The 23,877-nt window shown below is 47.9% G+C and overlaps 6 protein-coding genes across 6 annotated transcripts; 2 read left to right on the forward strand and 4 right to left on the reverse strand.

Moving 5' to 3' along the window:
* Window positions 1–1,822: 1,822 nt before the first annotated feature.
* On the forward strand, window positions 1,823–3,108 carry F4807DRAFT_465811 (uncharacterized protein; the record flags this gene model as incomplete). Its single annotated transcript, XM_048002324.1, has 4 exons — window positions 1,823–1,919; window positions 2,034–2,083; window positions 2,162–2,280; window positions 2,466–3,108. The coding sequence occupies 4 exons, from the start codon at window positions 1,823–1,825 to the stop codon at window positions 3,106–3,108; spliced, it is 909 nt and encodes a 302-aa protein (XP_047848825.1).
* A 1,413-nt stretch (window positions 3,109–4,521) lies between these two features.
* F4807DRAFT_454760 (uncharacterized protein) lies at window positions 4,522–5,668 on the forward strand (the record flags this gene model as incomplete). Its single annotated transcript, XM_048000622.1, has 2 exons — window positions 4,522–5,076; window positions 5,141–5,668. 2 exons carry the CDS (start codon window positions 4,522–4,524, stop codon window positions 5,666–5,668), a joined length of 1,083 nt encoding a protein of 360 aa, XP_047848826.1.
* Window positions 5,669–6,034: 366 nt separating this feature from the next.
* F4807DRAFT_448052 (uncharacterized protein) lies at window positions 6,035–6,626 on the reverse strand. The gene has a single exon (XM_047999907.1). It carries the CDS (start codon window positions 6,479–6,481, stop codon window positions 6,206–6,208), a length of 276 nt encoding a protein of 91 aa, XP_047848827.1. The 5' UTR covers window positions 6,482–6,626; the 3' UTR covers window positions 6,035–6,205.
* A 2,296-nt stretch (window positions 6,627–8,922) lies between these two features.
* F4807DRAFT_465814 (uncharacterized protein) lies at window positions 8,923–9,858 on the reverse strand (the record flags this gene model as incomplete). Its single annotated transcript, XM_048002325.1, has 2 exons — window positions 8,923–9,555; window positions 9,616–9,858. The coding sequence occupies 2 exons, from the start codon at window positions 9,856–9,858 to the stop codon at window positions 8,923–8,925; spliced, it is 876 nt and encodes a 291-aa protein (XP_047848828.1).
* A 5,301-nt stretch (window positions 9,859–15,159) lies between these two features.
* Window positions 15,160–18,128, reverse strand: F4807DRAFT_354270 (SPRY domain-containing protein). The gene is made up of 8 exons (XM_047995496.1): window positions 16,977–18,128; window positions 16,696–16,922; window positions 16,496–16,620; window positions 16,383–16,423; window positions 16,275–16,329; window positions 16,063–16,216; window positions 15,529–16,014; window positions 15,160–15,464 (listed from the first exon to the last, which is right to left on the reverse strand). Exons 1-8 carry the CDS (start codon window positions 17,798–17,800, stop codon window positions 15,313–15,315), a joined length of 2,064 nt encoding a protein of 687 aa, XP_047848829.1. The 5' UTR covers window positions 17,801–18,128; the 3' UTR covers window positions 15,160–15,312.
* Window positions 18,129–19,494: 1,366 nt separating this feature from the next.
* F4807DRAFT_354436 (DUF1711-domain-containing protein) lies at window positions 19,495–20,851 on the reverse strand. The gene is made up of 2 exons (XM_047995497.1): window positions 20,118–20,851; window positions 19,495–19,994 (listed from the first exon to the last, which is right to left on the reverse strand). Exons 1-2 carry the CDS (start codon window positions 20,516–20,518, stop codon window positions 19,595–19,597), a joined length of 801 nt encoding a protein of 266 aa, XP_047848830.1. The 5' UTR covers window positions 20,519–20,851; the 3' UTR covers window positions 19,495–19,594.
* Between the last annotated feature and the right edge of the window lie 3,026 nt (window positions 20,852–23,877).

A 23,877-nucleotide genomic window follows, 5' to 3' on the forward strand; every position in this document is an offset into this window, starting at 1 on the left:
TAGAAACGAAGGAGATAAGCTACTAAGTCTGTAGACTCTCAATAATTATCATGCAATACCTGCAGAATGTGGAGCATCAACTCTAGTATAGAATTTGAGCTAAGCCCTGAAGGCGCTGAATAATTATAATGACGAAGAAGGTATAGCACAAGTGCATTAGCCGGGTCCAGAGCTGCAGACGGGAATTACATGTGCTCTTCAGGTATGGCAGTGGATGGCTACCTACTTGGGTAGACGTTTGCATATATACATCCTTCTCAATGCGAAAACTTGATAGTAAAAGACAGTTCGCCTATATAATGGGTATCTGGTGGCATGAAGTGCGTTGCACCTTCGATCCAATCCCACAGGGAAGACGTTAAAGATCCTTTGGGTGGCCAGGGCGTATATGCGACGAGAGGTCGTTCTGCGAATGGCTTCCAATCTATGACCCAGCACTTGACTTCGAGTTCACACCATCTTGGATCGATATCGATGTTGGAGAAGGCGAGTGACCCTATGGCGGCGTGAGCGCCTATATGGATGCAGAGAAGGAGACTACCTATCTGGGGAGGTTGGTACCGAGCTGAATAGATGAGATCGTCTACGAATGAGGTTGGGAAGAATGGCAACATTGACGAAAGAACTTTTTACGCATACGAGCTAATGCAATTGTGATTTGAAACCCAACGCAATTATTTATCGTATGTTCGTGCTAATCTTCTCGACGATTCTAGAGAGCGGCGGGAGAGTCATGATGCAATTTGGCACATCTTACTGCTAACTATCCACCGGGCCTGTGGTGGGCGAATAGCATGGGCGGAAATGTTGATGACTCCATATGTGCTATCCATATCGGCTCAGGTCTAGTCTTGTTGCAGAGCAGGCTTCACGAGGAAATACCTCAGCACTCCCTTCCTAGATAGGCAGAAGTATCTTCGCGATGCATTTGTCCACGTCGCTGTGTGGCGGCTCCGGATCCGGTATCACGGGGTAATAGGGGCGACCCCGTCGGGCTGAATAAACCATCTATCGTGATCGGCTCTTTCTCCGTCCCTCGAAGGGCCCTCGTGGCGCCGATGGCATTCGTCCTTTTTGACGTCAGGGTACCATGAGCGCGGATTTCATGCCTCGCATATATCGGCGCTCTATTATGGATTCAAAATCGTTTCATGATAGCGCACAAAGTAAATCAAAGTCCCCGCAGCGGGACGGGAAGCCCAGAGTTTTTTGCTCGTCGAGCTTTTTCGCGCCTCTCAGGTGATGGCAAAACGGAGTCAGGTACGCGGGATGCGATCACGGAGGAACCCATCGAGGACCATCGAAAGGGCTTATCCCTTTTGTCTGTGGGCGGTCGCTGAAATTGCATTATCTCAAAAATCGTTTGGTTTTGGCGGGAGCCAAATGGCGGTGACGAGATGTGGTCGATTTTGGCTGGCCAGCCAAAGGGCCCCCTGATCCACTTCCGCCGCCTCATCCCCGGGGGGCCGTGACCCCCTGTGATCTGGGCTCACTTCTCGTACCGTAAGACTAGGGAAACGGCACGCGGTGGATCCCTATCGTTGACCGCAACCATTGAAAACAACAAGAGCTGCATACACATGTGGAGTGGATGGGGTTGGGCAGCATCACCGACTCCGCGCCCGACAAATAGAAAAGGAGTCTCAATAATCATTAAGACATGCTAGGACTAGTATTGCTGTAACAACAAATCGCCCCCCTAGTAAACCGAGTAAACCCTTCTTCCCCCAGATATAACCCCGAACGAAATCGGCCATCCTTCTTAATGACCCTTTCCCTCTTTTCTTCCCTTTCTTCTGGCCTTTCTTCTGGCTCGTCAGAGATGGGACTACGCGACCAAGCAACGATTAGAAGTGACTCAGGTTATGGGGACGATGCGTCCGAATTGCCGCAAGACGGCCCCGATGCTCATCCTTTGAGTAAGTTTGATTCGTAGCCCGTGTTGAAGATGCATTACATCCATCCTCCCGCATATTTGAATTTGCCTGGTTGGTGTTATTCTTCCACCTGTTGCAGCGCTGACCAGTTTACAGCACTTAAAGGATACGATATTGGGCCGGCATCCAAATTGCAAGTTGGCGACGTAAGTGTTTTTCCCCTTTGCTTTTTTTCTGGAAAAGCAAAAGGTGGAAGACCGATGGCTGAAAGGTGGCTTTTTTAGGTATTCGAGTTTCTCTGGGCCGACGCACCAGAATTCGAGTGGGAATGGAAATGTTTAGGATACAGTCGTTTCATCGTCCTTCGCCATAGTGATACATTCCCTCATCACTGTGCCTGCATGTAAGTGAACGTCCCGGTACCCTATAATCATTCTGTATGCCCCTCGGGGTTCCCTTCCATCACGAACTGCCTATGAACGTCCTTTGGGGTATTTAGGTGCATCGGCGTGGGGAGAAAGCGGGCACGTCAGCTTCACGAAACTTCGGTTTTCCATCTTCATTAGCTGACCGTGGTTCAAATTCCAGACCCATATCTGTGGGCGGCAAGCAAGAGTTCGCCAAACCTGGAATTGACCATTTCCAGCAAGGATTTGTTTTCGCCAATGGCGATCCGACACCTAGCAACAGCGCTGAGCCGGCCGGTGGGGCGCGTTTGCCCTATTCGTCGATTGGGATCGAGCTGCGCCCCGGCAAGCTCCGCGTGAAGGAAGACTCACGAGCCAACTATGCCGACATCGTCGAAGTTGATCACGACGCCCAAGTCATGGTCGTCGGTGACGTGGTGCGCTACTTCGACCGGGTCCGTAGAAACGTCAACAAGGCATTCATGCGCCAGATCCTGCGGAGGGCTTTGGAGGAGTACAAGAGCAGAAGAGCGGGCGAGATGCAAACAGCAACAGATATCGACGACCCTCAGATCAGCGCCTCGGAAAGTACTCTCCCAGATACAGCAAGCGTGAGGGGCGAGAGGCGCAGGGAAGACAAACGGCGAAGGCGGTACTCTAATTCAAGCTCTACCTCGCGGAGGCAGAGACCTAGCTCTCAGAACAGCGTCAGGCCACTTCGAGATGATCAAGAAGGTCGTCAAGATGGCCGACATCACGATGAACGAGATATCAATTACGACGTGAGATCAATGCATAACGTTGCTTTGGCCGGACTGAAATAAAGCGGAATACAGGGAAACGAATGAAATTTTGATTTTTGACACTTGATGCTTCAAACAAACAATATCCTGCATACCAACGGATTTGGCGTACGGCGAAGAGTTTACACACTCCAGGAAACGAAACAGGGACTCAGCATATTCCACATGAACCGCACAATAGACAGGCTGCAGGTCGAAACGTGTATATTACGATTCTACGACTCTTGAAAGTCAGGTATAGTTAGACGACATAACCTTTATGATGATTGATGCCAAACTTGTATTTTTTATAGCATTTAGATGATAGGTAACTAGGTATTGAATGGATGAACGAGAATGAAATAATATCAACTTGGCCAGTTTCGGCGAATTACGCCTACTTATTTCCTAGCTGCTTGGCGAGATCTTACTACATATGCCTGGTGTGAAACAGCTGCGGACTCTTTAGCGTCGTCCAACTCTTGTTACCGAGTCGTCAGCTGTCAGCCGTCCGCCACGTAGGCTCACAGCGTAGCCAGTGGCGTTACATATTATGGTCACGCTTCGAACATATATCTGGACGAATTTGTTATAACACGATAAGTTATGCCTGCTAATTTTTATTTTATATTTCTCATATTTATCTCGCTTTGCGACATCGATCGTCCTAGTACTCGGATTCAATTCACCCGCTTGCTTTTGCGATCTTATCTGATGCTGATCGCCAAGCCCCAGGTTAAAAGTGGAACGTCCAAGATATATCTTGGTCGTCCGGCTGCTTATTATCCTTAGTCTCGAGACGAAGTCCTGCAGAGAACCGAGACAAGCGCTCGAAATGGGAGAAACGGGCCGTATAGATGGGTCTTCTGAACATATAAAACATCTCTAATTCAAAACGAAAGTTTCCCGGATTCTATTTCTACGTGAATTTAAGACGAAGTAGCTAGACGCCTTCCATTTGGGGATACGGGCCGATCCACGAGGTAGTTAAAAGCAGTGCTACCACCGGATATTGACTCATTGGTCGCTCGGTGGAATTTCATAATACCGGCACAGCATTAACCCCAAGCTCCCGACCCCATCGTCATCGATACAACCCGGAAGTTTGACCGCGTCTAATTCTTACTACCATGATGCCCAATATTTCAACGCCAGGTATTCGACGAGGGCGAGCGGATGGGCGCAATTTGTTTGATTTCAAGCTCAAGGGCTTGTCGATCCCTGCCTCTGGGTAAATACCGACATGTTTTTGAAGCTTCCCATACAATGCATGACCAATAGGCGCGTCGTGTGATCGCAGCCTATGATAGTGGGTACTATGTACAAGGTATTCTATGGCATATATCACTACTGCACTCCCTGATTCTGGGAATTCTCTTGCATTTTTTGGACAATTTCATGTCACTCGGAGCAGTTGATTCGCTCTTGATCGGTTGATCGTTCGATCGTCCCACCATGGTTCCAGAGATTGCAGATTTTTGGGGGAGACTCCCGCTCGAGTTAATCGAACGAATCCTGGATCTCTTGATTGACGACTACGATCTGGACCCCGCGTACCAGTGGACCACATTGCGACATACTGCGCGGCGACAGAAGCGTCGGATAGAGCGCTTCTTCTGGCATTATTGGTTACCGAAGCTGACCATCACTCTTTATTCGGGACCGCGATGCCAGATAGATTATAGACTGTCCAACCGTACAGACGACGATAATCCCGAGAGCAGTCAGGTTCGGTTTCGAACTCTAGGACCCGGCTTATCGAATTCACTAAACAAAGAGGATATCCGGTCCTTGTGGGACCAATACACCTTCGAGAATCGAGTCGCGCATCTAAGACTAGGAGAAGGTCTTCTGAACCATGGCATGACGGGAGGGTACATCGTTAACGATACCGATATCGTCGATCTGCAAGTGGAGGATGATGGCTTTGGTATTGTATTCGATTGGCGGCGGACCTTCGACGCACTACTTCGCGAAGAGGTCATGATGCGTAAATTCCAATTAGAGATGGTATGCAACCTATTTTCTCACCTAATCCAGTCTCTCTCCGGCACCAGGGCTTATCGCCGGGCAGACTACGGAAAGGAAAATGGCGTTAGCATCTGAACACCGATGGCCGCCGTTCCCAAGGATCCAGAGACTGGCCCTTGTCAAGCAGTTCGTACTAGATGTACAGATGGCAAAGCGAGTTGCAGTGCAAAAACATCGTCTAAAGCGCCACGATCCATCAGGCCAGACCCAAATAGGAAGTATAACTCAGGAATCACGACATCTGCATAACCAGCCCTTACCTCTGCTACCGCCTCCTACAGAACCAAGAAGGGCGTGCTGTGCAATCTGTTCTCGCCGTACGGGACCTTCTATATTCGAGGTTGTCGCGTGCGAAGAAAGCGTGGTGCTGAGCTTAGAGGATTGGCAACAACTTAGCAAGGAGGAATTACTCGATTTATACGCTGAGGCGTATGGTTGGAATTGTTACCGATGCCTAGGACAGAAAGACAACGTCGAATGGCAGCAGATTAGCAAGAATGACTGGCTTACCGTTTGCAGCAGTACTGACGAGAAATTACATAGCGTACGGAGGTGGAACCCCTGGTTCTAGATAGTTGTGATCGCGACAGTGCTTACGATGCTCTTTTTTCTCATGGGTTGATGTTTTAATTTGAGGCGGAATCGATGTGAATGAGCGTTACCTGACTATAGGTGTGAAATTTTTGTTGGTGTATCGATATTGAGAGCCATGAAAAGAGCGTAGCGAATTATTGTTGTTACACCATGACGGCGACGTAGTTATTCAGTACCTATTGTATTATTACCTACCTGAGTCAGATTAAGCTAGGAGCATGCCCAGATATTTACCTTGTATCACTGGCCACACGCAACGGTTAGATTGGATGTCAAGTGATTAAGTCGTTTGGGAATTTTGGGTGACTAGGTAACTATCAAAAGAAAAATATATAACATAAGCTTCCAATTCGATTTTCAACGCCTCGTGAAATATCAATAGACCAACCACGACCACTACAATCAAAAGGATCATACACCAAACCTTTATACTACAACCCCGATATTTACCTACTTTCAACTTTATATAAACGACACAGCAAACATGCCTGCTAATATTAATTGCGGTGGCTCGTCAGGCGGGCCCAATTTCGAGAAGGAGAGCCAGGAAAACGCGTATGTATCGGACTCGGATGTCGATAGCATCATCGAGGATACATACAATTGTCATACTTCGTGTTATCCAGAAATCAGAGAGAAGGCTAGCGATCCGATCAGGTGCAAGCAAGACGCGCAGAAGCTCATCGCGAACATTGAGGGGCGTAACTAATTGACCGGAGATGATCGGAGGAACTAAGGTTAGAGGCAGAAAGATGAATATAAAAACCGGGAAATAAGCTGCTTCCTTCATAGTAGAGAAGTAATACCTAATAAATGAGACGCGAACATAGAAACATCTAAGAGCATAGTTAACCCTGGCCCTTGACCTGGGCAATAAGGTGACTAATCATATACATATAACGATATGTGATGGAATATATGTATCTGTAGAGTACATTATACTATGTAAATGCATTTATACAGTTAAAAGTACCTAGAGAGGGATTACCCCTGAATAACTCCCACTCTCAACGACGTCTTCTCACACTCGACCTCTCACAGTATCATGGAACGGCAGCAAAGAATGTCTAGGAAACTTCGTAATTGGATCTGACATGGAACGGAGCCAGTTCGTTGTCGGAATCGGAGTGAAAACATGTCAGAAGGCTCAAATACGCCACCACAGCTGCCGGCGCAACGTGTCTTCACATCGGCCCCGTCTCCTTCCGGGTCGCATTTATGAACATATTCACTGAGCAGCCCCTTCTTCCAACTTCAGCCCCCAGAAGTGCGGCGCCCGTAGACTTAGTCTTCGTCCACCCGCCGCTCTACCCAGGCGACGAGCTAGCGCGGAAGAGACGCAGTTGCTACGGCATTGATGTGGGCTCAGATAGTTGGCGCAAGCGCGACGCAGCGTGGCCTAAGCTCTGGAGATGGTTTAGCCGCGTATACCATCTCCATTTAGAGTAGTGCGTAAAGAGAAGCGGGAAGGGGTTGATGGCTGAGCCGTACACGACACGTGCCTTGCCGGACTGCGCGTGTTGCCGGGGAAGTGCTTTGTTGGGGTTATGGTGTGGCTTTTGGCATGTCGGCAAGCGTACGTATCTCACCTCCCAATGATCACGTTGCAGACTTCGGGATTGACGTCCTGGAACTGGTAGACGCGATGGTGAGGAAGCTGGGTCAGCAGTTGGTGGTATTCGGAAACTTTCGTTCGCACTGGTTGTCTGTATCGAGAAAGGTGGTATGAGCATAGCGGACTTACGCGATTGTCCAACCACAAATGGCGAGCACTCGCGCTTCTAAAGCGTGATGACGAGGCTGAGGAGCTGGTTGAATTCGGATATTGGATCAGGGGGGGACCCGATGACGTCCGCTATTCATTTGCGCATATGGACCCTCCGTGAAGCGCCGGCACAAATTTCTACCGACGGAAGCCATTCTCTGTGAAATGTCCTTTACACGTGTCGTAGACGATGTGATGTGTACGAACTAATTGGAAGTATTTGAAGTCTGGTGAGCTTGTCGACGGTGATACGTTGTACATGCTGGGCATACTCATGTTGGAACGTCTTGGTTGGAATGTTAGATATGACTAGATTGTCTGAGCCGACATTGCGATTGTATGCTAAATATTTCCTGGCAAATATGGAAGAGGTCACGAGGACTTCATATGGCCAACTGTGGTTTAACACGAGTCGCAAGTTTGATGGTGGCTTGACATGGCTGGTCAAATGATCCCGTCGATATGAGGTAGATTGCATGGTTCTGGCGAAATTCGATAGGACGTGTCAAAGATAAATTCGAGTAGGGCGACCAATGTTGTAAGATGTTGTTCACATTTCGCGCTCCTATTTCCATCCCTTACTTGAGATAGTCCTGTTCTGTGCGGTAGGCAGCCTGACTAATATATTCCGCGCATGGTGATATTTCTGCTCTATACGTTCTTCAGGCACCCGTCACTCTTACTACACGGAGGTGATTTATACACTGTATTGTTGATAGTTGAGCATTGACCAGCCACGAGATAAACAAGGAAGGAACCCAGGGCAACAGACAATCCACATCCGACTCAAAGCTTAAATAGCACAGTAAAGTCACAATTTTCCATCGGCGGCATTCATATCAACGGCCTTGCTGGCAATGGTCTAGTTGGTTATGTGCCTCAGACACCTCGTCTTACCCCCATAAAAGACCCCCCTGAAATGGGGTGGTCCAGGGTTCGACTCTCAGGATTACCATTTACAAAAAAAAAAAAAAAAAAAAAAAAAAGGAAAAAAATAGAAGAAGAAAGAATACAGTACTATCAGTGCTATGGAATCCCTGGGGCCTGAAATGGAGTGGCAAAGAAATACCCAATAGCGGGGGCGCAGTAGCCAGGAGCCGATAAATAATACCTCGGGCTGGGCCTTTAACAGTTTTTTTTTTGGTGTTGTGTCTCGTTTCCGTTCCCGTAGCAGCGGGAGGGGAGGAGATTGATGCTGTAAGGACGTATCTTGGAGGACTATGAGATGTCCATGAGCGTATATTGATATATAATACCCTTCATTCAAGTATATAGCTTTTTTCTACACGGGCCCAAACGGGTATAATATCTATCTTCATTGCATGTGCCTCATGACTTCATGCGCGTATCGGATCAGATCAACACTCATCCTATCGCCGGGGGTAAATTCACCTTATAATTAACGTCCCATCTCATCGAAAGTTTTATATTCCACTTGCGATATATACACCCAGCCCCCCTCCCCTTCACCAACAACTTTCTAATATCCTATCCCGATGCGCGACCAGATTCGGGAACTCCATCACGATCTCCGTCAGCGTCCAATCCTCCCACACGAGCCTCTCGTCGAGCAGCAGGTGCGTGTACGAAAACACCTTCGCGTCGAACAGCCCCGGCTGCATCGTCCCGAAGAACCAGTCGTCATCGCCCAGGATTGCGGACAGGGCCTCGAACGCGTCTCTCGCGCCCTCGTACAATGCCCTCGCGCTTACGACTGGCGAACCCAGCGACCGTAGTATATCCGCTTCCGCCGCGCTCCGGAGGTGGTACAGCGTCGTCGTCCGCACGATCGGCGACGTGGAAATGGGCGTGATGTAGAGGCGCGATAGCAGCGCCGTGTTCGCGCGCGACAGGTATAGCGCGTAGAGCCAGGCGTTGCGTATCCGGTCGTCGAGGAGCGCTTCGTATGCCTCCAGCTTCGGGGTCGGGACGTCAGGGGTCTTGGCCGTGCCGTTTTCAGCGGCGTACTGTTCGAGTTGGCTGGAGGGTATGGGCTTTGGGCTGGATGGGGGCAGGAGGAATGGCAATGCGCCGGTGGGCGAGGCGTGGTTGGTTGAGGGTATTATGCGGAAATCGACTCCCGCCATTTTGAGGAAGGTCTGCGCTGACGGTGAGCTATGGAATGTAAAGACAAGCTATCGTGTTGGTGAGAGACGTACCTGCCACTTGAGACAGTTCGGGTTGAAGCTTGGCAAGCCGTTTAGGGCGTCCCGATCTGATATGAAGACATACAGAGTCGCTACATCTCTTGCGCTGGGCGAACGAGCCGGGAGCTCGTTGGGAGGATATGTGAGGAGAGGGAACCTCTTGAATAATCGAGCAAGCGGAGCTGGTATAGCTAACCAGCCAGACGTCCTGGATGGTTTCTGATTTGTTGTCGCATTGGGTGTATCTGGCGACATGGTGAAATTTATGGAATCTTTTCTGCCCTTTCCCTATTTCATATGTCCCATATAATAACCTAAACATGCGAATACTATGTATTTCAAAGACTTTCGAGGCTCAAAGGCTGTCTTCCTGATCGCAGTTGCCCCTCATGTTTAGAAGTGAAGCCCAAAAAGTTGACATCCTTATCCCTTATCGATAATAATTATCGGAGCTCGAAGCTTATCGTTAAGCATCGACCGAAGATTTAGCGGCTTTCCGAGATATTCGCGTTACTTGGGGCTAGCATCGATAGATTCCGTTAGCTTCGGACATTTTGTGGGGGTTTGCAGGCATTTTCAGGGTCCTCGTCTTCGTCACATCCACGCAACCATGGAAATTTTCCAAGCTACGGTGTCCGATAACAACTCATCCTACGGAGATCCTCAAAGGGGATGGTATGTTGGATAAAATCATCGAGCCTACATCTTGAAAGCACGACATCCCGTCTATACCTTAGGTCATCGACCTCAGGTACGAAATCACGATGCAGATAATGCATGGAAGGATTCACGTACCTAGAAGCAAGGAACGTGAGAATGCAGATCATAGACTAATTTTGTCATAGTCAAACTCCAAAAAAGTCTGGGGCGCATTGCGGGGTGAATTTCTATTTTCTTCTCCGTGGGGGGCGCATCAATGGGGGGTTACCTGGAATGCGAATCTGTCAAAATGTGGAGCAAGAAACACGTACCGAGTTCAATGTTACTTCTTTCGACTTTTCAAGGTCGGGCATCAACTGAGGTCGTTCCATATCATCCCATCCGAAGAGCTGTATGCCCGATGCATATTGTTCTCTTATCATATATGATATATGGGACGGAGGTTTGTGAAGTTCGAACCTCTTCCGAACTCGCACCCCTTTGAAAACGTCTCGTGAAGTCGATTTCTCTTATCGCCAAGAGATATACGTGGGAAATACGAGAGCTAGAACACTCCAGTTCTGTTACCCACCGGAGGAAAGATATCTCGACGAAGCCGAGGGGACGCGATAATGGTGGACTAGAGCTTTACGGGACTGAACCGCTTCATCGCTTCATCGTTCTTGGCCGGTGCGCGAGCCGCTCATCCGAATTCATGAGACTACCGAAGACGCTAGCTGATATGAGGTAATTGAACAACGGCTATATTGCAGCACGTCAGATATAGCAGACTGCCGCTCACGGAATACATCATAGACTTTTAGACCTTATTTTCGAGCGGAGCGTCGCGGAAGATGGACTTCTACTGCTTCCGGACATGGTCAACGAGATCAACAAATACACGTTCTACGTGTTCTACCGCCCAATAACCTTGAGATGTACGATGATGTAGCTTCTCAGTAACGGGATCTGAGATCAGTGAGGGGGATCGAATCTTGGGGACCTGGGGACCTGAAAATGTTCCATTTTCGGGGTTGCATTCGAGATCTAACTGGCGCGTGGTATTTTGCGCCACGATGGCTTAGTGGGATTGTTCACCTTTGGCGCGGGATGTTGTTAAGAGCTGGCTCACCGAGTGAAATCATCTGAATGTGGTTATATGTAGGTAATATAGAAGATCCGGGATAAAACTCCGTATAGTAAGTAGCTAGGTAAGATGTATATAGTAACTGCGATGAACAGCAGTTTACGAAGTCTACCTAGTATTATTTGACATCTGACGGCTGAGTGGATCCTACCGTCTTCTTCATTTCAACTTCAACTTCAAGTTCACGAATAGGTCAATCATCTAGGTCATCCTCGTTTCCTGGGTCACGATACTATGTATTGACTCCGCTTGGTGCAAACAATTAAGCATCAGCACCTAGTCAACTAGTGTAGTATCGCCGAGTCATGTCCCTCCACCGAGTCACAATCGTTACCGACACACGGAATACCTCGTCACGATAGACACCATCCAGATATATTCAATCTGCTTACTATGTACTTACTTTTTTACCACCTTCATCCCAAAAATACTTCTATCGGATTTCGCCTGACTGCTGTGCTGGACCCTATATGCAGCATCCGTCTTGGTGATTATTATCTATATTGGATGGTTGATGGTTTACTCAATATTGACCCCTTCATCCAGATCTAGCCTAGTCGACAATCTGCACGCACTTACGGCCAAGATTAAGCCTGGGTCAGGACCCCTGGTCTTAAATCTATTGACCTCGGAATTGGGGGTCGATACAGTAACAGCCCTCCACCCGTGTTATTGCTATCAGGCGACAAAAAGCAAATAATCACGATATCTCCATTTTGATACCTAGCAACCCAGCAACCTTGAACTTAGCACGCTAGGCACTTGTTGAAATACCTCGGATCATTGATGTTCTAGTGCTGCTCTTAAGAGAATCCCCACGCGCCAACTAACTATCCTTTCCGTTTTCTGCCGTTACTAGGTAACTGAAGAACAAAAAGAATTAGAAAAGGAAGACAATCATCGACGCTTTCTCCAACTTAACCCGCTTACCTCCTGCAAAAGGGAATTGCGATACTTGACAACCTTCATTCCTGCAGATTTCGTCACCGCCTTAAGCAGCTAAGGCAAACCTGCGTCGCATCCTGATCGACAGCCTGACCACCTGTGCAGTGGTCGTGAACTGACTAGTCCTTAATAAGGTCTACCACTAACCCACGAAAACCTCGCAACCTTTTTACTCTTTTTTCCCCTCAAAACACCATCGCACAAGAGAAGTTCACCCTCAACAATTTACATATTCGTCCTTCTCGCCGCAAACTCTTACAAGCATCATTCTTTCTATACGTTAGCAGGAAATCCACCTGTCGTACGACATCGCACCATCTCGTGCTCCGCTATCACAAGAATATAAAAGGACCGAGAGATCAAGTGGCGCACGATCTGTGTACGCTTTTCCAAGTCCTCCGCATATCTGCAGGTTGCCGAAGGCACCATAAATACGCGCCAGCCTTGTGTTTGCGTTGCAAACGAACTCATCCTTCCGAGTCCCAAGTTTTTCTTTCATAGAGTGATCTCGAGGCAGCAGACGCTGTCGTCAAGCCTTATCTATTATACCGCACTCCCTTCGCCTACGAAACTTTACAGCAATATGGATGCTCCCACCACTTCCTCTAATACGTCTCAGAGCCAGTTCTCATCTGCGACGACAACTGGTACCTCGACATCTCAAAGTTTTGCGCAGCCTCCTCCGGCGACACAGAAGACACCAAGCACAGATGCTTTCATCCGAGACCTCAACCTCGTGGCCGAAGCTGCAAAGCGAGCCCAGATGGCTGTGCTGATGCGAGATCTTGATGGCATAGCGATCTCGTAATCTCACACCTACCTTCCTCACTCTCCTTGTGTGCACTCGACTGCTTTCTCTATTTATGAGGTCTACATTCGCGCTACAGTATAGGTTCTACTCGACGCCTTCTTCCCATCCCTGTAGTTGTTGGCTTCGCTCAATACCTTCGCACGATGGGTTAGTTGGTGGATCATGGCTCTAGGGCTGCTCTTTGTTCACCTTTACGGATTCGGCCTTCGTCGTTTTGGAGTCATGGATGATATGATGACGTTAGGCTTGTTTTCGGGTTCACCCCTCCTTCTTCCCCCACTACGACATCGGCGTTACAGCGAACAATCCTAGCGAGGGAACCTTATCATCGGCATAACCCGGGGAAACGGTCAAGGCACTTGTTCACCAATGCTTATTTTACGAGGATGAGTTCCACGGAAGATGAAGACATGAAGCAGGGCGTAGAGGGGGCTATTTACACCGGATGAGGCTACTGTGTTTAATATCTATTGACCTAATGTGTGGCTGTCGCCGTCACTTCACGGAATGATTTTTTTCGCGTGCAAAAGGGCGGTAAGGGGAAGTGGTTTGTTGTTGGTTACAGTTGCAGGACACAGCACGATACGATTCGCGAAATCGATGCGCTGCAGCATTGGATCGCAGCGCATAACGAGGGTGGGAGTTGGAGGTTGCAGCCCCGATTGCATGTATTTGTTTTCCCTCTTCTATTCTCGGTCACGGATGCATGCATGCAGATGGTTTTTGATTATTTGCTTTCCGGATAGAACGGATTGGCTGGGCAGGGCAGGGCAGAACAGCCCAACGAGACAAAGAAGAGGAGACCAGATTAGATCAGGTTACTACTTCATAATAGAAAGAAAGAAGTAAAAATCTCGATGCGATGCGACTCCTAGCCGGTGAACCATGCAAATTTTGTTCGACTTCCTTTGTTCGATGGTGGGCGGTGGGCGGTGACGGTACGGTGCAATACCTAACGTGGGGGCATAGCGGTTGCATTGGAGGTAGGTGCTCATATTTTACCGGAGCATACCTAGGTAGGTTTTGCAGTCAGAAAAGAAGCAAAAATATCGTTAGATCGATCGATATATAAGGGTTGCTTTGGCTCTTGTTTTTGGTATTCTACGCATATGCGTGTTTTGGAATCCCGTCTTCCGGCGTCTAGGTCTAGATCCTCCTGGGCGTGCTGTGGAAATTCACCCCCTTTTCTCCTGGTTATACTACTCAGAAGGTGTGTATCTATTTAGATTTTGAACCTTGACTTTTTTTATATTTCGAATTGTGCGTGGTTAGTCTTCTACTCGTGTACGAAGGTAGTAGTTACATCTATTGTTTTCCATCATGATTGTAGAATCGAATGAGCGATCCAGCACTTCCGTTCCGTTTCCTTCCCTGTCCTTTCTTAGTTCTTATCAATGATCCGTACACTTATCCTTAACTCCGATAGACTAGGTTAGGCTTATTAGTAGTCGCACTAATAATACTTCTAAGGGGAGGGGTTATAAGGTTTCTGGCTTGATCTATCCTATCTAATCCATTTCACTGCTAATTTATGGGGGGTCTGATACCTTGATGCGCAGAGGAGTCTGGGAATTCGAGGCGGGAATCTGTGGCGGAGTTCTCGCGAGACACGATATAGAAAAAAGGGGAGAGCGGGTAGTAAAGGTAGACTTGAATAATGCGTACATAGGGACAGAGCAACCCCGCCATGTAAAAGACATAAGGAACAGAATCAGCATGCCTTCCCACCAACCACTGGCGCCATCCCTAGCCCGATAATACAATAGGTGATCTAGTGCTGAGCAGAGTTTTACCCTCAAGGGGAAGTGTTTGGTTGAGGGTTGAATTTCACGACCACATGTACAAAGTAAAAGACAGCGCATTCTTCCATCAAAGACCCTTCATTAATGATCTATGGCAGACGTAGACCGAGGTGTTCTCAATAGGCGGATAGCACTGAGCCTCGATATGTAAACAGGACAACAGCTAAGCTAGCTCTAAGAGTATACCGGGTAAATCGAAATCAACAAGCCGAGTAACTCCGGTTCTGACATGGCTGTTTATGAACTCAAGGCGGAGGATAGTGAGGAATAACCCTCGCCATTTCTAAGCTCTTAAGGCAGACTTTGACGGCTTGGGAGACCCCAGACATCGTAATAGGCTTGTCTTTAGACACCTACGCCTTTGATCAAAATGGTTGCGACTTTGGTATCTCATCGATGAGAGATTGTATAGTGATGAGCGACCCAGGTCCGCCGTCCTCGCGAAGGTAATCTAGCAACACACTCGTTTGTCCGTATACATTCTCTAACGCCGACCGAGATGACTTGCCCAAAGAAGCTAAGTAGAATTGTTAGCCATGTCCATTTGTATCATTGCGATGGGGGTAGATGATAAAACTCACAGAGGATGGCGGCGTTTAGTTCCTCAGCTACAGCTACCCTCCCCTTACGATCAAGTAACGGTGCAATCTCCTTTACCTGGAGTGGGTTCGGATAGGCTAGAAGCGAGAAAACCTCATTGAGTGTCTTGGTAATTTCTGGTCTCGAGTCGTTCCTGAATTCCTCTTGTAGAGCTTGTCCGTACTCTATGGTCTTGGTAAGAAGGCTCTCCTGCCCTATCTGAGATCCTAGACCATCTTCCTCCATCTGATCTGAAAAGCCGTTCTCGTCGACGTCCATCTTGTTAGGAATGTCGTCAAATGAATGACCGTTGCTCTTCTTGGCATTAGGGCTGCCGAGTTCAGCGGACTTCCGCACCATTTCGATAAAGGTCCGACACTTCAATTTGAAGTATACATCGTCGTTGTCCTTTAAAACACCTGGATAATAGCGTTTGGTGTACTGGATAGCCTCCTCAATGTCACCTTCAAGAATGGCTCTCCGAATACCTAGTTCATGTTAGTAGGAGACGAATTAAAATGACTGAACGTACTTACGTTGTCTGCAATGGGCATCTTCGTCATTTCTAATGTTGATACCTGGGACCGGTATTCGTTGGTCTATTTGTAGATTTTGCTTCTCAGCATGAATCTCCTCGGCAAATGCCCGAGCTGTCTCTACATATCCATCGTGCTGTAAAAACTGTAGAACCTGAAATGCCCCAATTAGCGCCGACGCAAGGTCGCCAGCAAAATACCTATTGACTTACCAGTTGTTGAATGAGCTCCGTCTCACCCATAGGAGGCGATACCAACTTCTCGATGCTGAATTCCAAATATTAGCTTCCATACAGTACGTTTTTAAGTGATTGTTGTACCTTGTTCTCTTTATGGCTTGCTTGATTTTCATTTGTTCCCTCTATATAACCATATGTATTAGCCGTGCCCAATATAATATCTTATCAGAAATCCGGCCTGGCATAGAGATTACCTTCACCATGTGATCAATGTCGAACACAAATCTTGTTTGGCCAAAGTTGACACGAATGTGCTCTCCAGCCTTCTTCATACCGATAGTGGGATAAAGATCTCCCTTTATGTCTCGGAACGCGGTTTCTGTACATGGGGTTAGAGAGGGGACTAAGTCGAGCCACATTAAGCATGAAGCTGGCAAATAGTAGAAGTACATACTAAAATCTTGTCCGTTCTTGGTGAAGAAGGCCTCGCGGGTTCGGAAATTAACACCACATCCAATAGTGTCCTGTGGACCGAAAGAACCGCCATCGTATTGCTTTCCAACGTTCTGTCCCGAGTAGACATCGCCATCGTCGCCATGGTAACCCCACGACTCAGGCTCCCAACCTGGTGGTCGCATCAAGGGCACGTTCTTGGTCGAGAATCCGATACACACGGTAGTTCTAGGCATGTCCTGGTTAGGTTCGTCTGAATCAGAGTCATCGTCGGTCACGTACTCATCTCGTCTTCTTGAGAGAAGGGTGACCTCAAAATAATATATCCCGGCTTGCCATGGCATTGGGTGATCGGCTCGTATTGCGCAAGTTTCGTGATCCTGCTCTCTCGAATTGCGGCTCGCCGCATACTTGACTTCTTGACCATCAGCTATAACCTCCAACGCACCGTGCTTGTCATCTTTATTCCATCTACTGGGTAAAGGAGGTATCGAATGGTCGTCCTCGATAGCAGGTGTTCGTTCAATCAAGTCGTACGTCATTCCCAGATGAGATGCTGGCGTCTTGTTCGCTAGGGAACCTGTCGTCGCGATACCGGCCGGCAAGGTACTCACTGATTGTTGCTGGGTCTCTCTCTGCGCTTGCTTCGCCTTGTATGCCTCTTCCAACTTCTGTATGTAACTAGAACCCGTCAAGTACGATGGCGTGAAGAAACTGTTTTTCTTGTACACATTCGTCCACACATCTTCCCCGGCTTCATATTGCGTGAACTTCTCAAACGCTCTCGAAAACGACGGCAATTGCGGGTCACGACTCTGCAGAGCCGGGACCCCTCCGTCCACACTACCGTTATTCATATCCGTGTCGATGTTTTGTACATAACGTTGAGAAGTCGGGTTCGCTCCATAGAGGTCGGACGCCGGTTCGTATGAAGGATTGAGGAGGTATGAGAGACGGTTGATCGGAGAATGCGACGCAGGCGCAAAGCTTGCATTGGCTCCAGGTATGCCGGACGCGTACGAGTAATTTCTAAATCGTGGAAGGAAGCTCGTGTGAGTAACGTCTGGGTTCAATCCAGGTGAGTCTCGTTGGTAAGGATTGGCCATAGCCAACCTCTAAGTTTTGGCTGGATCCCAGAGGGATTGGAGGAAGACCCGGAACTCGCTGGGTACCCTTTGTCGCCCTGGGAGCACCGATTTATTGATGTAAGGCCGACGGAAGAGACGCAGGAGCAAGAACTAGAGGATTACAATGTATAGAATTTTTTGATAAGGCGGATAAGATTCGCGAACGGCGCCTTAGTCCGAGAAATGATGGTGACGATGGAAAGGATGTGAGTTAGTCGTTGAATTACAGCTTATCCCGTACCCGGGTTATGCGTATAAGTTAGTTGCCGAGCAAGATCGAAACTCGGGGGGAATAGTCGACGGAACGGCTTCGTTAAATGACACCGAGCAGGAGAGCGTGTCCGAAATGGGCATCAATTATGATGTTGAGTTGTAGGTCGAGAGATGATTTGTTGTTGCGGAGAAAATCGAACCTGGAAAGGTCAATGGTGCAGAGAGGTAGGTATCGGGCAATCACGAGGTCACGGAAGTTGTTGCTTGACTTTGACCCGATAACGTCGAACGTAGTTACCTAAGTTACTTGGAGGTAGGTAAGTGGGGATATCAAATGTCAATCGATAGCAGTGGGATCCAATGAGTGCCGGTTTCGTAGAGCTAAAACCTGGAGTTACCTCCAAGCAGCCAAGTCCCTACCACCTAAAAGTACCTAGTTAGGTACGTATCTAGAATCGCGTGTTTTCGATATCGAAGGTCAATGCCCAACTCGACTCGATACATATGTATGTCTTTGAAGCTAGTAATACGATATTTGCATATACGCGTGCATTTGTAGTCTATAATCAATAGATAGATTCTCAAGTGGTCAGCATCTGAGAATGTCATGGTAGTCTAGATGATGCAAAGATTGCCTTACATTGCATCTTTCGCGCAGATTGTACCCATTTCTAGTTGGCGGCGAGGGGCCAATTTAATGGTCCCTTTTGTTACATGTTTGTAACTTTGCGGATGAACCCGGGGCTGCATTGAAAAGGGGAAATCCAAGACTACTACACAATCTTCGTATCAAAGTAAGTTACCTACCTGGTGGGTAGAAATAATAAGAGGTTGAGATCATGGGTATGTATTTGGATAATAAATTTGTACCTAGATAATTGCTCAAAAAAGACAGCCCGTACTGCATATCAAGAAAATGTGTATGAATGAAAGGTGATATGTTACATGTATAAAATCTGTTTCATATATGATGAATGGGCCATCCGATAGAATAGGAAGCCATCATGTTGAACGTGTCATGTTCAATAGTCCCTTGGAGTATATTGACACTACGGGGGGATTTGTAGACAAGTGAACCGGAAACCCATGAACGACCTGTCCCCGAGGACGCTAAACCGATTATAATACAGCACAAAGTGGTAGAAATTAGAACTGAGCCCCAAGAAAAAAGATCCATATAGCACACGTGTATTCCTTTATGGTCGACTGTTCGATCCATGCCACCCGCTATTTTGGCCGTAACGCCGGCATGCAATGTGTAATGTACAACCCTCCTTCGATCCCTAACGCCAAATAATGAAGTGACTCCAATGTATCCTCTTCGCTGAAAGTAATTCGACGTCCGACGCAAGTACCTCATTATCTCTTGGTAAGAGCAATGCGATTCATGATCAACTCCCAGTTGGCATCGTCAACGCAACCCTCAACGCCGTGCTTTTTTTGTTGTTCTCTCAACCCGATACTAGACCCCTATGAAATACAAATGACCACCGATAGGGCCAGAAGAATGTAGCCCTTAGGACAGGTTCTCTTAAGAAACGAGAGAGTAAGTAGTATCGCCTATGAGGCAGCGGCAACAGGGGTAGGAGCTGGAGAGCTAGCGTTGATACTGGGCGGGATGCTTCGTTGTTCGCCGCCATCAGCATGACTGTTGCTGTTCTCGCTCTTCATCTGGCTGCCCTCCTTATTCTCCTTGTTGCTGCTCTCGGCAGAAGTGGCGGGTTCCTCAGGAGTGGCTTGAGGCTTGGGCTTGGGTGGCGCGGTCCAACGAGGAATCTCCCAGACAACGCCAGTAAAGCTCTTCAACTTAAAGCCTCCTCGGTTCCACTTCCGGCAGGGCGTACCGGATCGATCGAGCGCGCGGAGTCCGGCATTAATAGCGCCTTGGTTTGCCTTCGGTCCAAGTTTGTGATAAGTGCCTCCGTTAGCTCGCCCGTTAGGATCGATGGTGCCATCCTCCCTAGTAGACCTAATTAGTAGGTGATCAGATAAGTATTAATTAACGCGGGTTAAGAGGTTTATCGGCAATGGCATCGTGGAAAGGGGAGACAAGGTTCATGGGGATGAAGTGATATAAACTTACAATCTAGGCTTCTTCTTGGGGCCGGGCTTGCCTCTGATCTTCGCCGTCGGGTCAGATCCATTTGCAGCAGCGGCACTTCTCTTTACGCCCTTCTTCTTGGGTGCCTCGGTTGGAGGTCCCATGGGCACCTGCGACGGCGTTCCTGCAGGGGCCGGCGTGCCAGGACTCGACGCGGAGGCATTGTCGCCATTCAACGCGGCTGGTGTTTGGTCGATGGGAGCTGTGGCCGACGTGGCATCGGACTCTTTCACGGGGGACTCTTCCTTGATTGACGACGGGTCGAGGATTTTGCGAAGTTTGAGAGACGGGACGCGCAAAGTGACGAGAGCCGTGGTCTTGCCGGTGGATTTTCGTCGATCCTTCTCCTTGTTGGAGGCGGAGGATTTGCTTGGGGTAGGCATGGCGACGATAAAAATGAGGCTTCGTAGAAATAAAGTCGCGACGGTCAAGTGTCGATATTGTGGTGCAGGTTTTGATGTTTGTATTGGTATTGGTGTCGATGTTGTTGTTGGTGATGATGAAACTGGTGGTGAGAAATGGAAGAAAGTGGAAGATTTGTTGGTGAGTTGGTGGAAGCGTGAGATTGTTGTGTGATCTTTTCTGTTTTCTGGGGGGAAAGAAAAAAACCTTCTTGGTGGGATGGTGCACTTTGCAGACTTTGTATTTAGTTTAGGTTGGGTCAAGTCATCAACCTGGCAAAGCGTGAAGACTGATCCACCGAGATCCGACCCCAAAAAGTGAGTCCTATCCACGGGTCCAGACAGCCCAGGAGCAGGAGGCGTCTCTGCCAATTTGCAAGTCGCAAGTTGCAATTTGCAATTTGCCCTTTCGGAGATAGTCCAATCCCCCTTGAGTCGGGCGGTGCGGATGCGGATGAGTTGTGAGATGCGTGGTGCGGTGCAGGCTGAGGCGGTGATGGCGGTGCGGTGATGTGGTGATTCTGACTTGGCACTCTCTCGCACTCGGTTGCGGATTGGACTACTTGGCCGAAAATGCGAGAGCGATGACACGATGATGGTGGTGATGCTGGGTGGTGATGGATGATGGTTTGGATTGCATTAAAATGTCATGGGATGGGAATGGGAAAACAAAGATGAGGGTGCGATGATGGAAAGGCCAAATTATGAATTACGGGGGCGGCCATTGTGTTCGTTGGTGGTAATCATTTGGGGCAGCTTAAACTGTACAATCTTTTTTAAAACGGCTTCCAGGGCTGGCTGCTCTGTCTCTCCTTCCCGCTTCCCGTCATGGCTCAACATCCAGCTCGTCGCGAAAGAATCCAACTTGGGTTTGGTGGTGCACGAACCACCTGGGTAGTAAATTGTCCGAAATGTCACGTGTTTCATACTTTCCACATACAACGGCAAGATGTCTGCTAGACCACGCAGACCACGCCTTCCAGTAATAAAAGGGGCTAGTCAGGTACCCAGGTACACGCCCAGTGGACCGGACTGGAATTCCATATTTTATTTATTACTCCGATAAAATTTGAAGCTATTCCATTTGCGTCTAGACACTCCTATCCGTGCTTTTCCATGGACAAGGCTATCTCTACGATGCTACAATACCACAATATCACAATACCGGAATACCGAACTACATTGGTAATGAGATAGGGGAGTCTCATAGGTATCTACAAATGGTATAAATGCATTGGGAAGAAACGGAAGAAACTAGGAGGAATGAGGGCGCTCAGCCCCCCTTGTCCAGCAGCCAAGCAGCCAAACAGCCAGAGCAGCAGAGCAGCCTAACAACCAACGGAGTGATACCTTTCTGTATCACCGGCTGACACCGTTTGTCCTCCCGTCACCTGGACATGCGGCAAATGAGCCCAACCAAGTAATGGGACTGGTGATCCAAAAGCCATCGTTTATTTACGCATCGCGCGGAAGGATGCCACTGGTCTAAGTCTGCCAAGTTCAGGTGGCCTACGATCCAGCGATCGGGCAAGTCAGCGCTTTGAAAACTCATTACGAATGCATTACTCGCAACGCTGAAACTTACGATTCGACACATCACTTACATGTACCTAAATGTCTATGCGCATATAAACATATCAACACTAGATGCTTTTTTTTTCTTGGATGGCGTCACCTCCGTCTAATACATCCTCTCGTTAAGAATGCTTCGTGAAAACCCGGTCCGACGCTGAATTGTGGGAAGACGAGCCCCGTACAATAACAAAATGCCGCAAGGGAGTGTCTCGTTTGATCAAGCTAGCCACTCTCCAAGTCGGCCAACGATACTTCGTACATCCATGAATTTTACGTGATAGGGGCAACGGGTTCTCCAAATTCCTTCTTTTCAACCGTTCATCCCGAACACATCTATTCACTAACTTCCCCATCTTGGAAGAATCCCCAAATCATGCGACAAAATCCGATCACATAACCCCCGCTAACATTCCATACATCTTCCTACGCATGATTACCGCCCGCGTTCGCTGCCTCCACCTCATCATGCTTATCCTTCACCTAGTCGCTAGGATTTCTGAGTCGCCTAGTGTCTACGAACCCCACAAGCCATTATCCAGCCCAGATAAGCAAACAAGTTTCGCAACGCGAATCTAATTCCAGCCAAGGGACACGCGGCTAGATAAAAGCCATTACGTAGGTAAATAGTACGCCAACGTATATATAGAGACTCATTCTAAGTTGAATCCTCCTCTCTAATAATTATGACGTCTTAACTATAATTCGTATTAGGAGCCAATGCGATCCAACTAGCACCATGCGAAGCAGACATTATTAAGCCTCAACCGGAACGGTTTGACGGTGATTAGTCGCTAGAGAAGCATCATGACAGCATCAAGCGACCGCATCTTATCACGGACCGTAAACCAGCTTAAAGGGAACATACACCAAGATCATGGTCTATCTATGTTCGAACGAACGATTGATAATGGCAATCTGAATTAGGTAGCAGCCTATTCATTTCGTCAGCCTGGACTCTGCCATTGCAGAGGTGTCATTCGTCAGCGGTAGCAATGATTGCCTTTAACAGAGAGAATTCCTCACCATTATATTTTAGAAATTCATTATCAGCCGTGTTTAGGAATAGTTATTAGATATCCATACTACCATGGGGTATGATATTAGCTATGTCAAAGTTCATCCCAGGCGCGGAAACTGTTGAAAATAATTTACCTATGTGCCACAATAATCGTCCTCGGGCAGCTTTTCCAGAGGAAAAGCCGCACATCTTGAGTTAAACACGTCCCTATAGATTGGTTAGGAGGTACTTATGATTGACCTAGATGGCCCAAACGTTCTCGTTAAGATTTTTCCTTGAGTGGTTCATGATACGCAGGGAAAACTTGAGTATTCAAAATACTAAGTAAGGGGGAAGGACAATCAAGCCTTTATATTGTTAATAGATTCAATTAATTGATCCGAGAAAGGCATTATCTAACCCAAGTCATGACTATCATTATATAACTGTTTTCATTTCATAAAAAAGGGGTAAAAGTAAAGGGTATCAGACTTATGTCGGTTTAAACTTGACGGGGAAAGGTTGATTAGGTAAGAAGACATGATATTGCTACAAATATATGCATCGCCCGAAAGTCGCCCTGAGAATTTACCATTGTTGTCAATAAAACTGAGTTACCTTCAACCCCCTGAGCTGTTGCTACTTTAACCTGAGCCAAGGGTGAGCCTCCGGCATAGTTCCAGTTTCCTAGTTTTCGGCCACACCGGCTGAAGTTACTATTTACAAAAAGCGAAAATTTGTCATGAGGCGGAGCCAAAGGGCTAAGGAA

Source organism: Annulohypoxylon truncatum (genome assembly GCF_022578515.1).
Source record: "Annulohypoxylon truncatum strain CBS 140777 unplaced genomic scaffold F4807scaffold_60, whole genome shotgun sequence".
In the NCBI taxonomy this organism is placed as follows: Eukaryota; Fungi; Ascomycota; class Sordariomycetes; order Xylariales; family Hypoxylaceae; genus Annulohypoxylon; species Annulohypoxylon truncatum.

Coding starts and splice junctions, on each gene's coding strand:
- F4807DRAFT_448052 (XM_047999907.1), bottom strand. CDS start 6,481: ATGAAGGAAGCAGCTTATTTCCCGGTTTTTATATTCATCTTTCTGCCT.
- F4807DRAFT_354270 (XM_047995496.1), bottom strand. CDS start 17,800: ATGGCCAATCCTTACCAACGAGACTCACCTGGATTGAACCCAGACGTT. Junction 16,923..16,976: donor CTCTCAAGAAGACGAGATGA/GTACGTGACCGA, acceptor GGACATGCCTAG/AACTACCGTGTGTATCGGAT. Junction 16,621..16,695: donor CAAGAACGGACAAGATTTTA/GTATGTACTTCT, acceptor CCCCATGTACAG/AAACCGCGTTCCGAGACATA.
- F4807DRAFT_354436 (XM_047995497.1), bottom strand. CDS start 20,518: ATGCCTACCCCAAGCAAATCCTCCGCCTCCAACAAGGAGAAGGATCGA. Junction 19,995..20,117: donor CCCAAGAAGAAGCCTAGATT/GTAAGTTTATAT, acceptor TAGGTCTACTAG/GGAGGATGGCACCATCGATC.